Source organism: Rhodofomes roseus (assembly GCF_022264815.1).
Source record: "Rhodofomes roseus strain CIRM-BRFM 1785 chromosome Unknown C8Q71scaffold_20, whole genome shotgun sequence".
Classification (NCBI taxonomy): Eukaryota; Fungi; Basidiomycota; class Agaricomycetes; order Polyporales; family Fomitopsidaceae; genus Rhodofomes; species Rhodofomes roseus.
In genome coordinates, this window is record NW_025952976.1 from 262188 (window position 1) to 274647 (window position 12460).

General features: G+C 55.0%; 7 protein-coding genes across 7 annotated transcripts; 4 read left to right on the forward strand and 3 right to left on the reverse strand.

The window, feature by feature from the left end:
• The first annotated feature begins 635 nt into the window (after positions 1–635).
• C8Q71DRAFT_775646 (uncharacterized protein) lies at positions 636–2605 on the forward strand. The gene is made up of 6 exons (XM_047924616.1): positions 636–922; positions 980–1251; positions 1304–1750; positions 1812–1977; positions 2034–2145; positions 2202–2605. Exons 1-6 carry the CDS (start codon positions 752–754, stop codon positions 2486–2488), a joined length of 1455 nt encoding a protein of 484 aa, XP_047775695.1. The 5' UTR covers positions 636–751; the 3' UTR covers positions 2489–2605.
• A 398-nt stretch (positions 2606–3003) lies between these two features.
• On the reverse strand, positions 3004–4177 carry C8Q71DRAFT_839868 (mitochondrial carrier domain-containing protein). The gene is made up of 2 exons (XM_047926508.1): positions 4076–4177; positions 3004–4019 (listed from the first exon to the last, which is right to left on the reverse strand). The coding sequence occupies exon 2, from the start codon at positions 3937–3939 to the stop codon at positions 3070–3072; it is 870 nt and encodes a 289-aa protein (XP_047775696.1). The 5' UTR covers positions 3940–4019; positions 4076–4177; the 3' UTR covers positions 3004–3069.
• Positions 4178–4307: 130 nt separating this feature from the next.
• Positions 4308–5453, forward strand: C8Q71DRAFT_244828 (mitochondrial carrier domain-containing protein). The gene is made up of 2 exons (XM_047917261.1): positions 4308–4411; positions 4480–5453. The coding sequence occupies exon 2, from the start codon at positions 4527–4529 to the stop codon at positions 5409–5411; it is 885 nt and encodes a 294-aa protein (XP_047775697.1). The 5' UTR covers positions 4308–4411; positions 4480–4526; the 3' UTR covers positions 5412–5453.
• A 25-nt stretch (positions 5454–5478) lies between these two features.
• Positions 5479–6228, reverse strand: C8Q71DRAFT_244822 (uncharacterized protein). The gene is made up of 2 exons (XM_047917260.1): positions 5991–6228; positions 5479–5923 (listed from the first exon to the last, which is right to left on the reverse strand). Exon 2 carries the CDS (start codon positions 5921–5923, stop codon positions 5495–5497), a length of 429 nt encoding a protein of 142 aa, XP_047775698.1. The 5' UTR covers positions 5991–6228; the 3' UTR covers positions 5479–5494.
• Positions 6229–7618, reverse strand: C8Q71DRAFT_775651 (adaptin ear-binding coat-associated protein 1). Its single transcript, XM_047924617.1, has 6 exons — positions 7423–7618; positions 7227–7370; positions 7160–7165; positions 6958–7107; positions 6878–6902; positions 6229–6810 (listed from the first exon to the last, which is right to left on the reverse strand). Exons 1-6 carry the CDS (start codon positions 7481–7483, stop codon positions 6561–6563), a joined length of 636 nt encoding a protein of 211 aa, XP_047775699.1. The 5' UTR covers positions 7484–7618; the 3' UTR covers positions 6229–6560.
• A 78-nt stretch (positions 7619–7696) lies between these two features.
• Positions 7697–9248, forward strand: C8Q71DRAFT_244875 (uncharacterized protein). The gene is made up of 7 exons (XM_047917262.1): positions 7697–8049; positions 8099–8175; positions 8225–8439; positions 8491–8598; positions 8652–8741; positions 8801–9064; positions 9138–9248. Exons 1-6 carry the CDS (start codon positions 7762–7764, stop codon positions 8854–8856), a joined length of 834 nt encoding a protein of 277 aa, XP_047775700.1. The 5' UTR covers positions 7697–7761; the 3' UTR covers positions 8857–9064; positions 9138–9248.
• Positions 9249–10115: 867 nt separating this feature from the next.
• On the forward strand, positions 10116–12173 carry C8Q71DRAFT_713723 (DUF1212-domain-containing protein; the record flags this gene model as incomplete). Its single annotated transcript, XM_047920934.1, has 6 exons — positions 10116–10479; positions 10530–11046; positions 11106–11230; positions 11281–11366; positions 11420–11953; positions 12009–12173. The coding sequence occupies 6 exons, from the start codon at positions 10116–10118 to the stop codon at positions 12171–12173; spliced, it is 1791 nt and encodes a 596-aa protein (XP_047775701.1).
• Positions 12174–12460: the final 287 nt, after the last annotated feature.

Below are 12460 nucleotides of genomic sequence, written 5' to 3' on the forward strand. Positions count from 1 at the left end.
TAGCGTTCACGCGGTGATCCCAAAGCACAGATGACTTCCTATGACAACTCCTTGCTCGTGCGCGACTACCCGATCTGAAGGTGTGCGCCGTCGTTCTCGTGTATGCCGCAACTGATCGTTTCTAATCGACAGGGCATTGGACTATCTGGACAGCGTGGCGATGCGCCAGTCCGGAGCATAAGTAAGCAACAGCGCGCTCCGTTGTGCCATGAAAGACAGCATCTTAAAGGGGACGTATTCAGTATTTCCTATCTCGTTCTTTGTGGTGAGCGTCAATTCTGTGTGAGAGTGATCATTCACTTCCTCGTCAGATGGCGGCAATGTATACTTGGTGAGGCATTCAGGTCGGCGCATACGCTAGACACCCTTCCGCTAACGGATGGGTGTTGAGTTTTCAAGCAGGGTGGGCTGGACGTCAAGGACCAACAACACACTGGGTCCTTACAGCCCACTGCTTTGAGCGATGCCTTCGCGCGGACCATGGAGAGGGTACTTACTACGATGCCCATGCCCGAAACCTAATCACCTAACTGACAGCTCAAACTATGCCGCGCAGGCTTCCATATTGTTCAGCTCGGTATCACTAAGGAGCTGCTGCTCCATATCTAGTCACCACTGCCACAGGTTAGTAGGCCCCCGTCTGAACCTAACTCGGTTACGCCCCTCTCATTCTCCCTGGTCCATTACACTGTCCTTCCCGACGCCTCTTCCTCTCAGACCAGCATAGCCTAATTGTTCGCGACGTGGAAAGATGACCACTCTTGATCTTGATCCTGTCCCATACAACATCTCGCTCACAGACCAGTCTGCCATTGTCCGCTTCTTTCCTCACAGAGACGGGACCATCGACGGCAGCTGGAATGTAACGTACTCTGGGAGCTCCTTCGCCGACTGGTCCTACGATCACACGTTGGGAGCTGGGGTGAGTATAACGCTGTACATATCGTAGAAACGCTGACTCACTCACACGCGTCGTCAGACAAGTTCCCATAGAACGACATTAGCGGGTGCATATGTCGTTATCGATTGGGCTGGCACAGCTGTATGGCTGTATGGAACGGCGGCGGCGGATTCGTATAATGTGCGAATAGACCAAAGCTCCGTCGTACAAGGCGGAGGGGCCGATATCGATGGACTGCTGTTCAGCGAGACTGGTCTGGCATATGGCTTGCACACCGTCAACCTCACTGTCACCGCAGGAGAAGTGTCGATCATAGGGGCAACCATTACAGTTGGCATGGGAGAATCAGGGTACGCACACATTTGTCATAGTACTCTTGTTGTATTGAACATCGTCTCCCAGGACCGTCCTTCAGCCTCGAAACATATCTGCCACAGAGAACAGCACGCCCGCCATGACCGAGAATCCATTTTTTGTCGGCGACCAGAGCTGGTCAGTAATGGACCTTTACACCAATCAGACCTCTGGCTACCCGTCCTTGGTCACGAGCACTTTCAGTTCGACGCTCTCATTCACGCTCAGCGAAGCCGTAGGCTTCTTCATCTATGGGAGCGACGACTGGGTGCAAGGCCTGTTCACGGTGGCCGTCACCAGCGACGATGAGGGGGCGACCAATTCCGTGACAGACAATACGATCCAGTACAGCCCGAGGGCGTTGTGGACGCAGCTCGATCTTCCGAAGTATATGGCGACGGGTCTGAACCGGTCAGCTACGTACCAAGTGGAGATCACAAATCTTGGGGCACAGTTCCACTTTGCGTCTGTGGTCGCATACGATGCCGTGCCTAGGTGAGCATGTCGACTGTGTCATGTAATCCCAGGTTATTAAATGAAATGCTCCGCTCTGAAGCGCGTCTGCTAGTCCCTCTGCTGTCGGCGGAAGCGGGTCATTGCCTTCACAGACGTTTGGGGCGGGAACAACCAATACATCTGCGACGCCGTCGTCCTCCGCTCAAGCTATTGCAAGTATCTCACATACCAAATCCCCAACCTGGGCTATCATTACGGGAGCCGTGGTGCGTCAAGATTCTTCTTTCTGTATGAATCACACCTGATTCCCTCCGTTCCACAGCTCGGATGTGTTGTTGCAGCTTTGCTTATTTTGGCTATCGTTATTTGGTTCAGGAGAGTTCTCCGTCGCCGCCACCAGCGAAAGGAGGAGGTGCTCACGACTCCAAATCCATGTGAGCACTCCTATGATTTTCCTCGATGCAGACATAGACTTACTCAAATACGATAGTCGGTGACGGCATTGTCCAGAGTGCTCCGGCGTCATCCACAATTCCAGCGCTTACTACCGCTGCTCGGGGACCGAGGAAGTTTGCATCGGACGGTCCACGGGCATGGGGACCAAGTACAACTGTCCCCGTAAGCAACACATCACGCATGGGCGAAACACAAACAACTACTCTGGTGTTGAGACCGAGGGACTCCAATCTGTATGAGACGATCGGGTCGCAGATACACGAGCGGGACGCAGGGCCTGCGACACAACCACCTCTGTACGATCCTTCATGGGCAATATAGGATTCTCATGGCAGGCAGATGGAACATTTGACTGAGCATGCATAGTGTGGCGATCTCATTGCGTCTCCGTCATTCTGGCTTGATACATAGCACGGCTTCAGCGCGAATGTAACCTACACTAAGGTATCATATCACTCCGTTTAGTGACACAGTCATGATGCTAAGACGACCCAAATGTTTTTCAACAACTCAAAGCAAGTTCAGGACCGCCGCGATCTGTTGCCGCCCACATGCTCGTGCCATGGCGTCGCGGCTGCCAGTTTGATGTGGCTATCGTCTAGTGCCGTGCCGTTCCGTTCTGTTGATCATTCGTCACACTGGTACACCAGGTGCCCGCGCTGGACTGTCTGGAAAACAAAAACATGGGATGCGTTGCAAAGCACAATCACCAGCATGGACAATGCCAGTGCCGAAAGTCATGGCAAGACCACTTCTATAGACGGTGATGTGCAATATGTTAGGTGATCCTTCAATTATGTAGTTGCACCATTGTCGTTCCTGAATCACAGACGTTTGTCACATTAGTTCGCCACTACAGCGTCGCGCGGCTACAAGTTACATATGACGATTCGGAACGAATGTCATTTGGCACCTAAAAGTGGGGGCATAGCAGCCGCGATTTTCTCGTAGACAGTGAACAAGATTCCACCACTGAGGATCGTCCGGCCCAGCCTGACTATGCTTCCACTCCAGAACACCCTGATCCCGCCGTCCGCCATGATATTCCTGAACGCCTCCACCGTCGACGCGCCATTTGACGTCTGACAGCGCGTCTTAAGGGTATCGAATGGCTGCGTGGCATACGTCGTCACAAATCCCGCCACAGCTCCATTCATGAAGCTCGTGGACATCTTCGGCTGGATGTTCCTCGAATGCTCGTAGTCCTTGAGGATGTTGTACGTGCCCATCCGGACCCCTGTCGCGGATATCGCTTTCAACGTTGTGCCGCTGAACCCGTAGTAGAGCGCGGCGAGCCCGCGCTCCTGGTACATAACCCTTGCGGCGTGCAAGCCGGAGCGGAATCTTCGCTCGCCCCCGCCATCGTCAATGAGTGCGGTCTTGATTCGTTGCGTCGGCGTCACCGCGAAGATGCTGGTGACGACCCCAGCAGTCATGCCTGCGAGCAGGCTCCGCGTGGGCGTGAGCTCGCCGGTCTCGGCGTCCTTCCATACGTTCTTGATGGCGTCGAAGGAGACGAAGCGGATCGCGTTCTTTCCCATGGAGCCGAGGATGACGTTAGGGAAGCCCTTGTAGAGGGCGGGCAGCCCTTCGGTGCGGACGACATGATTGATGACGACGAAGGGGTTGCGGGTCTTCACAGTGCCTAGCTGCATTCGCGTCTTGGCGAACTCGAGCGGGTACGTGACGGCTGCCTCGACCGCGCCGCCAATGCCTCCTGCGGCGAGCGACACAGAAGGTAGTATGATTTTGCTTGTACCCTCTCTATTCATTTCGCGACAATGCCACGAGGCTGAAGGGGTGAGGTATTGACAGAGCCGTCACTACGTCTATCTGCCTGCGCCTAAATTGTCTGCAACTATAATTGTCAGCCTCAATCACGGTACTGTTCAATGACTGGTTCCTCACCTAACTGATAGAGCACTAGTTGACCGGTATAGGAGTCGCATGAACCGAGATGCTGAGAACATCGCAGTCAGTAGCACCACATTAATGACCCGTAGCCTGCCTGAGGGTGGCTGAGTCCCTCGACGATGCTTACTATGTTTGGAACGAAATCAGTACATACGCCAATGACGTCACCGGGGTACGGACAAGTCCAAGCTCGAGCCACAGTGGTGATTTTGGTGCTCGCAGCGCTGCCACAACCCGCTAACCAGTATACCCCGTCACACGACTTCCCATTTCCGTCACGACTTGACCGCAAATCAATTGGACAGCTAAGTAGAAATCGAGCACTAGGAGGTAAGCTTTATAGTAGCCAGTCGATCATGGGCCAGTTAATTCCTGATCGGGCTGGCTCGCACTGGCAGATCCCATACCACGACGATTCTATCCTGCGCGTCAACTAGGTCATACTATGTCTGCGAACGAGTCAAAGCAGGTACCGCCAACAGTGTCGCTCGTCGCGGGAGCTGTGGCTGGCGGGGTCGAGGCCGCAGCAACATACCCATTCGAGTTCGCCAAGACGCGAGTCCAGCTGCATAGCGACCCCGCACACCCACGACCTCGCAATCCCTTTCTTGTGGTTAGCGAAGTCTTCCGGAAGGAAGGCACGCGTGCGCTGTACAAGGGATGTTCGAGTCTCATCATCGGCTCCATGGGCAAGGATGCCATACGCTTCCTCTCCTTCGACGCGATCAAGAATGCATACAAGGATACGGAGACAGGCGCACTTACACCCATGCGCAACATGCTTGCGGGTATGACCGCTGGAGTGGTTGCGAGCATCTTCGCCGTCACACCTACCGAGCGCATCAAGACTGCTCTCATCGACGACGCCAGAGGAGAGAAGAGGTTCCGGTCAGGCTTGCACGCAGTCCGGGTCCTCTACCAAGAGCACGGCTTTTTCGCGCTCTACCGCGGCTTCGCAGGCACGACGCTCAAGCAGGCAGGCGCGACGGCCTTCCGCATGGGGACCTACAACATCCTCAAGGACTTCGAGAACACGCGGTACGTCGAGCAGAGCGTCGCCACGAACTTCGCGAACGGCTCCATTGCGGGTATCGTGACGACGTACGCGACGCAGCCGTTCGACACGATCAAGACGCGCTCGCAGAGCGCGCGCGGCGCGACGACGATGGAGGCGTTCAGGAGCATACTGGCGGACGACGGCGTGAAGGGCTTTTGGCGCGGGACGGCGATGAGGCTGGGGAGGACGATATTCAGCGGTGGGATCTTGTTCACTGTGTATGAGCAGGTCGCTGCCCTGCTGGATCCTATCGTGGCGCCGAAGTCGCGCTGACACACAACGGCGGGCGTGAACGTGTTTCTGCTCAAGGATATGCCACATACATCGTACCTGTCGTTCAGGCTCTTTGGGGCATGTCAAACAGCAGGGACGTGTACATGCGCCGTGCCCTCCTCCACGAACGCACCCTTCACCGCCTCTACCACATCGTCCACCTTCGCCCCTCGCTCAACTGTGACCAGCAGCCCATGCTCCTTCACCTCGCCGCCCTCCGCCTCGTGGAACAGCCCCGCCGTGCCAGCAGGGCACACCCAGAACGTGATCCGCTCGAGCGAGCGGTCCTCCGCGTCCATCAAATACTCGCCGCTGCGGAGGTATTCCCCGATGGCTTGGAACCCCCCGTCGGGCGCAACGGGGACGGTGGGCAGGGTGTCCGTGGCGAGGATGGCAGCGAGAAGAGGCCTGTAGGTCGTCCCTGTTGAGCGCGCGATGTCGAATGGCCAGGGAAGCGTTTCTTGGTCTACAGGGATCGGCCCTTGGGCCTGGGTAGTAGTACTGGTAGACATCTGGGTGCGCATAGATATTGAGCACGTTGGTCGTAGTTAGGGATCTAAACAAGGTGCAAGTACGTACCTTTTGGCTGTAGTACAGCGTTTGCGTGCACACTGCAGTGCGGTCTGAAGCTCTGAAGACCGGCGATTCCCTCAATGCCGTGGCATCATGGTCGTCTGAGCCCCATACTTATGTATACAGCGTTCCGTGCACTGCCATCAGCCTTCTTCGCATTGCCGCATCAACGCCTTGTGAGGCCGCATTGAGGAAGTAGCTGGAGCAGATCATCACGGCACTGGCAGAGTAACACTGGTGTGACATGTACTGTGGCGCCCCCTAACAGTGTATCAGAACGCGTTAACGTTGCACTAAAGCCTAACTGTGATCGACGAGAATTTGATCTTGTCGGGCATCTACTAAGTAGTACTTATGTACGACGGAGGCCATGTACCGTCATTGTATAGTACTCAACATCGCATCGCTCTCATGACCGACATCCCTTTCGCACATAAGGGGACGCGCATGGAAAATGGGACTGTCGAGACCGAGTCGGAGTTGCAGTACTTGGGAATTATCATTCCACAAGGTTGCACTATGATACATTTCGAAATCAGGAGGATCCATCCAACACCCATACCGGTCGACGTCTTGTCATCTCCGGGGCGCACTGGGAGGTGGTGGTAGCAGAGGCACGCCAAACCCACCACCAGACGAGGAGGCTGACGTGCTGCCCCCGAGCAAATTCGAGGCGGTGGTGGCAGTGGTGGTGTTCTTTGCGCGCCCTGGTATTGCGATCGAGAAGGTCTGACCCTCCTTCAGCGAGTAGTCCTTCTTGGGGCCTGCTGGAGCTGCTGACGTCTCGGCGGCGGGATCTGGTGGGTTCATGCGAGCGCGCCATCTCCTAGGAATCGTAGAGAAATGATGAGATGGGTGTCAGGTTGAATGTCGATCGCTGATCGGAGGCTTACTTTGTGTAGTCTTGTAGAGTGACATCTAGAGGGCACAATGAGCACAGGGATATCGAGAGCATGTGCTTGAAAGCACTCACTGAAGTCGAAGCTATCTGTGCGTTCGAGGAAACCCATGCCGATGTACGCCCGGCGACCGTTGTCCTCCACTCGAACGACGAAGTAACGGGAGGAGTCGAGGACAGCCTCCACACATGGTTTGGCGGGATCATAGTCGGCTTTCGCGAATACTGCACACGATGTTTCATTCACGATTAGGATAGCAAGGCGACATGGACTTACGTTCCCCTGTTTCACCCAGGCGTATAAGTAAACTAATCTCGCGCATAGCAAGCTCAATGTCACGCACCGGTATTAACATCCTCGAACTGGATGGAGACACCGCTTGACCGCTCGATGATCCGTAGCCTACCCTTCCACAGAGGTTGACCCAGATCACCCCACTCCTGCGCGCGGTGTCCCTCGTTCTTCTTCAGAGGAGGGATCTTAAATACTATGTCCTCCATGATCAGCTACAGACCTGGAATTTCGGTAATGCGACACACCTGACACCTCTCTTCCGATGTAGAGTACGCTCTCAATCTCTTCCTCCTGGAATTCGTCCATCGCGATGGTTCTTCGGACGAGTGAGACGCAAACGCAGTCGACAGTTATATAGATGTAGCAGTGGCGGCTATGCCAGAAAGGCCCAGTGTGCGCGCCGCGGCTGGCGGTGGCGGTGGTGCTGTACTTACTGCCATGCCATCGCCAGTGGCGTACGCGCCTCGGTAGCGCCCATAAAGCAGGCGCGTGCACGTGATCCATATATACACGCATACCGCGACCACTCAGACTCACTGTGGTATTCGACCTTCTCGCCATCCCTCACCGTCGCATTTCTCAATATGACTGGCCCACCAACTCCCCCTCTTACAACTGAAGCAGAGATTCTGGATGCAGCGCGCAGCTCCATCCCTCCTCAGGCCACCCCGATGGCGACAGACACGCCGGACACAACGGCGGAGCCACCCGCCGAGCAGCCTCCATTGTCGCAGCAGACCGAGGCAGCCTCTGAAGCGGACGTAGAGCCACAAGGAACGTCCTACGAACTCCTGTTCCCGACTCTTGCGGAGCTTGCTGCCCAAGAACAGTATCGCGAGTTGGCTGCTCTAGCTGAGCGGGGAGAGGCTTCGGTGCGTCTGACAATGACTGCGTATGGACGAGGCTCATGTAGAGAGATAGGGTGCGAAGGGGAATGACTTGACGCGAATGTATGTCGTAGCACCACTGATACTTGCGTATCTTATCCTCGACGACGTGTGAGTATTCACCATGTAAGGCACGAATAGCTCCTGATCCAGGCAATAGTGCTGCTGCTCGGCATGCCCTGACGAGGTTGCCGAACATGTACCTCCGTCTTCCTGTCTCGAATTCCTTGTTTGGTATCCTAAGTGCGGTGCACAACCGACAGCACGAAACAGTCTATGCCAGCGCTGAGGAACTGTTCAACCTGTGCCACCAACCTAGTTTGTCAAACGAAAAGCTGGGCTCTGTCCTAGCTGAGATGACCAAAGCCTTCATTGGTGAGCATCCTCTCTTCCGTTGCGCGCAGTGATCCGATAGTCCTCTTGTAGATGCGTTCAGGAGCAAGACCTTCGCGTTGCTGGGCAAGGCGTACACGTCCATCTCCGCTCCACTGGCACAGCGCTACCTTGGGTTACCCATCGATCAGATTCTTGCAGGTGCGTTAGGTTGCGATATCACTCATGGCTTCTTCTGAATAGTATACTTCTAGTCGCCGCCAACAATGGTTGGGCATACGATGCTGCTAAGCAAGTCTTGACGCCGCCTCGAAATGCAACACGCACGCGCGTCATGATTACAGGTGCGTCGTTTTCGTCCAGTCCATCTGCAAAAAGTGCTCACATTGACTGCCACTCTCAGATCCCTCAACTTTGTCTACTCTCGGCGCTGTTGTGGATACCATCTCCACGGCCTGAGAATTTGCCATCCGTGTCTCTGCCGAGTCGTGCAACAAGTGTATCACCAATCGCAGCTTTCAGCCAACCCGCCCTATTGTGTCTGTACTCTAAGTAGCTTTGCTGGGATCTTGTAGAATATGACTGTTTCGTAAGGTTGCTCATCACTGAGTACTGATTGCGGGTGATCGCGCCTTTGAGTGCACTTGTCAATCCCCGCAGTTGAAAGGTACGTTCCGGTTTCATTACATACCCGTTTCCCGGCGCTGACTTATATACATATACGGATGGGCTACATACAGCTTCACTCCAAATTCAGATCTTGCCCTTAGCTGGCAAACCGGTTATAGGCAGTGTGATTTGCCCAGCCTTCAGTAAGCTGGTCAACTACTGCCTTCAAACAACTAAGGGCCAGCGAACCTGGATATTTCGAACTCATATCACTTGCTCAAAGGAAACATGACTTGTTCTATAACAAAGGGCAGTGCTCATGGTCTGACGGGGGCTAGTCAAAGATAGAACGTGCTGTCTGAATCATGACTGACGGATCACGCAGTCTCGGCCAAAACAAAAGATTGCGACTACGCCTACTAGTTGGCTGACATCCTACGTCTACGCCCAACAGATACACAAAGAACTCAACCTGTGGTCCGTACTACCTTCGACTGACATACTCATCACAGGAAGCAGGCTTCCCTCTCCCTCTGTTTAACTCAGGCCATTCTTTCAGCATGTCTCGCCCATCTAATCCTCGCCGCCGGTCGTCAATGAGCGACGCTGTAGACGATTTGAGCCAGACTCGCGTCAGGTTCAATGAGGGCGACCTGGGTTCGACTGGATCGGCCCATCTCGACGCTGTCTCCCCATCAGTCGACCGCCGTCGTCGCGCCTCCACTGGAAGTCGCGTGCGTTTCCGCCAGGAGTTGTCCGTACAGGAGATCCCTGCCCGGGACGAGCAGCACGGCGAAGGCTTCTACCTCCCAGCTATCCCGGAGATTGCGCACGATCCCGACCGCGAGGTCGAGGCTGACGATGACTTGTCGAAGCTGTCGAAGGAGGAACGCAAGTGGCGCAAGCTACCGAAGCTCCCTCGCAGGCCTGAGCGCCGGCCGCCCGTCGACCTCGACGCTCCTCGCAACTCGGACTGCAGCAGCGACGACGATTCAGACAATGACTCTCCACGGCAATCCGACGATTCAGTCCACTGTGAGCGCGAATATCGTGCATGGGACTACGAGAACGAGGACGACGACGGCGAGGGCCCGCCGGCATTCCCCTCCATGTCTTCGTACCGCCATCCGTTCGACATCCGAGCACCTTCGTCCGCGTACTCCACCCAGCCTCTGACCGCAGACGATGCGAAGCTCCGGCCTCCTCCTGCTGAGCAAACGGGCAGAGGTTTGCTGAGGCGCTTCTCCTCTGACGATTCGACGAGGAAGCGCATCGTGCCTAGGAGATCCCTATACGCGAATCTCGATGAGGAAGACGGACGTCTCTTAGACCCAGACGACCCTGAGCTCACGGGCATTCGCAAGCGGCATATCTTCGATATTCACCATGAAGAGAAGGAGAGGATCCGCCTTATGGACTATAGAGAGCGTCGCAAGTATGCGCGAAAGGCCAAGATCCTGTTCAATCCTGATAGTAAGTGTAACGGATCTGCATGCTGGGCACAACTTACGCTGCGTTCACAGCCCATGGTAATCGCATGGACTTCGTCGTAATGCTCGCAGAAGCGCTCTCCAAGTTCGGGGCACCCTCGCATCGTATCGAGGGGCAGCTGGCAGCGGCGTGCAAGATACTCGGGCTCAGATGCACCTTCGTGCACCTGCCCACCGTCATCATTTGCGAGTTCGGTGATCACACGGGCCCACTGACCGATAACCGTCGGTGCCACGTCGTTGACCGCCGGGGCCAGCTCTCCCTCGGGGCTCTCCACGAGGTGCATCAGACCTACCGGCAGGTCGTCCACGACGAGATCAGCGCCAAAACCGGTCTCATCCGCCTGCGGAGTCTCATGGAGGCCAAGCCCATATACAATGTCTACTGCCAGGGAACGTTCGCTGTCTTGCTGGCCATCGTGATTTGCCCTCTTGCTTTTGGCGGCTCGCTCCTTGACATGTGGGTCGCCGGCGGAGGCGCGTTGTTGCTCTTCCTCGTCCAAAGTACGGTGGCGACTAAGTGTGGAACGTTTTATTCGAACGTTTGGAAGTAGGTCCCTTTTCATTTTGCGAGAGCTAGACATGGTATTGACCACAGACCCTGCGCAGCATCCTAGTTACCTGCGTCATCTCCTTCGTCGCTCGGGCACTGGGCAACATCAGAGATGAAATGTTCTGTTGGACTTCCATATCCTCCGCAGGTATCGTCGGTATTCTGCCGGGTTTCCTGATCTGTACGTCCTTCATCTTGAATTGGCTCAGTCAAGCATAACAATCCTCGAAGTGTCCAGTGCGTTGGAGCTTGGTACCAAGAACATTGTTACCGGCAGCATGCATATGATCTACGCGCTCATCTGCACCCTGTTCTTGGTACGCATCCTTCAAGTGGATCTACAGAGCTCCTGCTGATAACGCCGATATAGGGCTTCGGTCTTCAATTCGGTTCTGACTTCTACCTGTTCCTCGTCCCGAATTCCCATATCAAGACGGCACAATCCATCTCTCAGATGGCGAGCACAACCACGTACACAGGCACCTACGCCATGGATGGCTCCTTGCCGAACGATCGTACACTTACTGGTTCGTTCACGTTTACGAACTCGTCGACACTCACTCTGGGCGACCTCGTCAACGGGTGCTACCGTCCAGCGTCTTTCCCATGGTACCAGCAGCCGTTCCCTTGGCAAACGGAATTCATCCTCGTACCTGCGTTTGCAATCCTGCTCGCCCTTGCGAACATGCAGCCGTACTGGACGTGGGACTTTCCGGTCATGATCGTAATTGCAATCTGCTCTTACATCTCGAACAAGGTCGCCAGCCATCTCATCTTCGGCCATTCCGATATCGTCGCGTCCGTGGGGGCCTTCGCCGTTGGAATGTTGGGGAACATTTATTCCCGTATCTTCGGAGGCACGGCATTCACGGTCATGGTTCCTGGTGTTCTGTTCCTCGTACCGGTGAGTCATCCTGTTTCTTGCGACGCGTGATGGGAAACTGATCAGTGGATATTAGTCCGGTCTGTCCGAAGCAGGTGGTATCGATGCTGAGGGGCACGGTATTGCACTCGGCTATGCGATGCTTCAGGTCACTGTTGGTATTTCGGTTGGATTGTTTATGAGCTGCGCCATTGTGTACCTATTCGGAAAGCGCAAGAGCGGCGCTGTGTTCACGTTCTAGTGGCCCATATCAATGCGATGCTGGGGTAGATCTAGAGGTGCTTGGGAGAATATGGAGCAAATATAACTGTTCAGCAAGCAGCGTTTGATGGACAATGAGCACACAGTGCGCAGGTTGGCAAAAGTCATTACTACTATTATACGCATATCCGGTGAATTCGTTGACGTCTGTTTGCCATCTCCCACATGCACATCCGCTCCCTTCGCCTTTCCCTTTATGTTCGACATTTGACTCATCTGATGACCTTCCCTTTCAAGGATAGGTTTTATCACGGTCAGCCTCATGAT

Coding starts and splice junctions, on each gene's coding strand:
- C8Q71DRAFT_775646 (XM_047924616.1), top strand. CDS start 752: ATGACCACTCTTGATCTTGATCCTGTCCCATACAACATCTCGCTCACA. Junction 1,252..1,303: donor GTTGGCATGGGAGAATCAGG/GTACGCACACAT, acceptor ATCGTCTCCCAG/GACCGTCCTTCAGCCTCGAA. Junction 1,978..2,033: donor CTATCATTACGGGAGCCGTG/GTGCGTCAAGAT, acceptor TCCGTTCCACAG/CTCGGATGTGTTGTTGCAGC.
- C8Q71DRAFT_839868 (XM_047926508.1), bottom strand. CDS start 3,939: ATGAATAGAGAGGGTACAAGCAAAATCATACTACCTTCTGTGTCGCTC.
- C8Q71DRAFT_244828 (XM_047917261.1), top strand. CDS start 4,527: ATGTCTGCGAACGAGTCAAAGCAGGTACCGCCAACAGTGTCGCTCGTC.
- C8Q71DRAFT_244822 (XM_047917260.1), bottom strand. CDS start 5,923: ATGTCTACCAGTACTACTACCCAGGCCCAAGGGCCGATCCCTGTAGAC.
- C8Q71DRAFT_775651 (XM_047924617.1), bottom strand. CDS start 7,483: ATGGACGAATTCCAGGAGGAAGAGATTGAGAGCGTACTCTACATCGGA. Junction 7,371..7,422: donor CATCGGAAGAGAGGTGTCAG/GTGTGTCGCATT, acceptor TGGAGGACATAG/TATTTAAGATCCCTCCTCTG. Junction 6,811..6,877: donor ACTCTACAAGACTACACAAA/GTAAGCCTCCGA, acceptor TACGATTCCTAG/GAGATGGCGCGCTCGCATGA.
- C8Q71DRAFT_244875 (XM_047917262.1), top strand. CDS start 7,762: ATGACTGGCCCACCAACTCCCCCTCTTACAACTGAAGCAGAGATTCTG. Junction 8,440..8,490: donor GATGACCAAAGCCTTCATTG/GTGAGCATCCTC, acceptor GTCCTCTTGTAG/ATGCGTTCAGGAGCAAGACC. Junction 8,742..8,800: donor CACGCGCGTCATGATTACAG/GTGCGTCGTTTT, acceptor TGCCACTCTCAG/ATCCCTCAACTTTGTCTACT.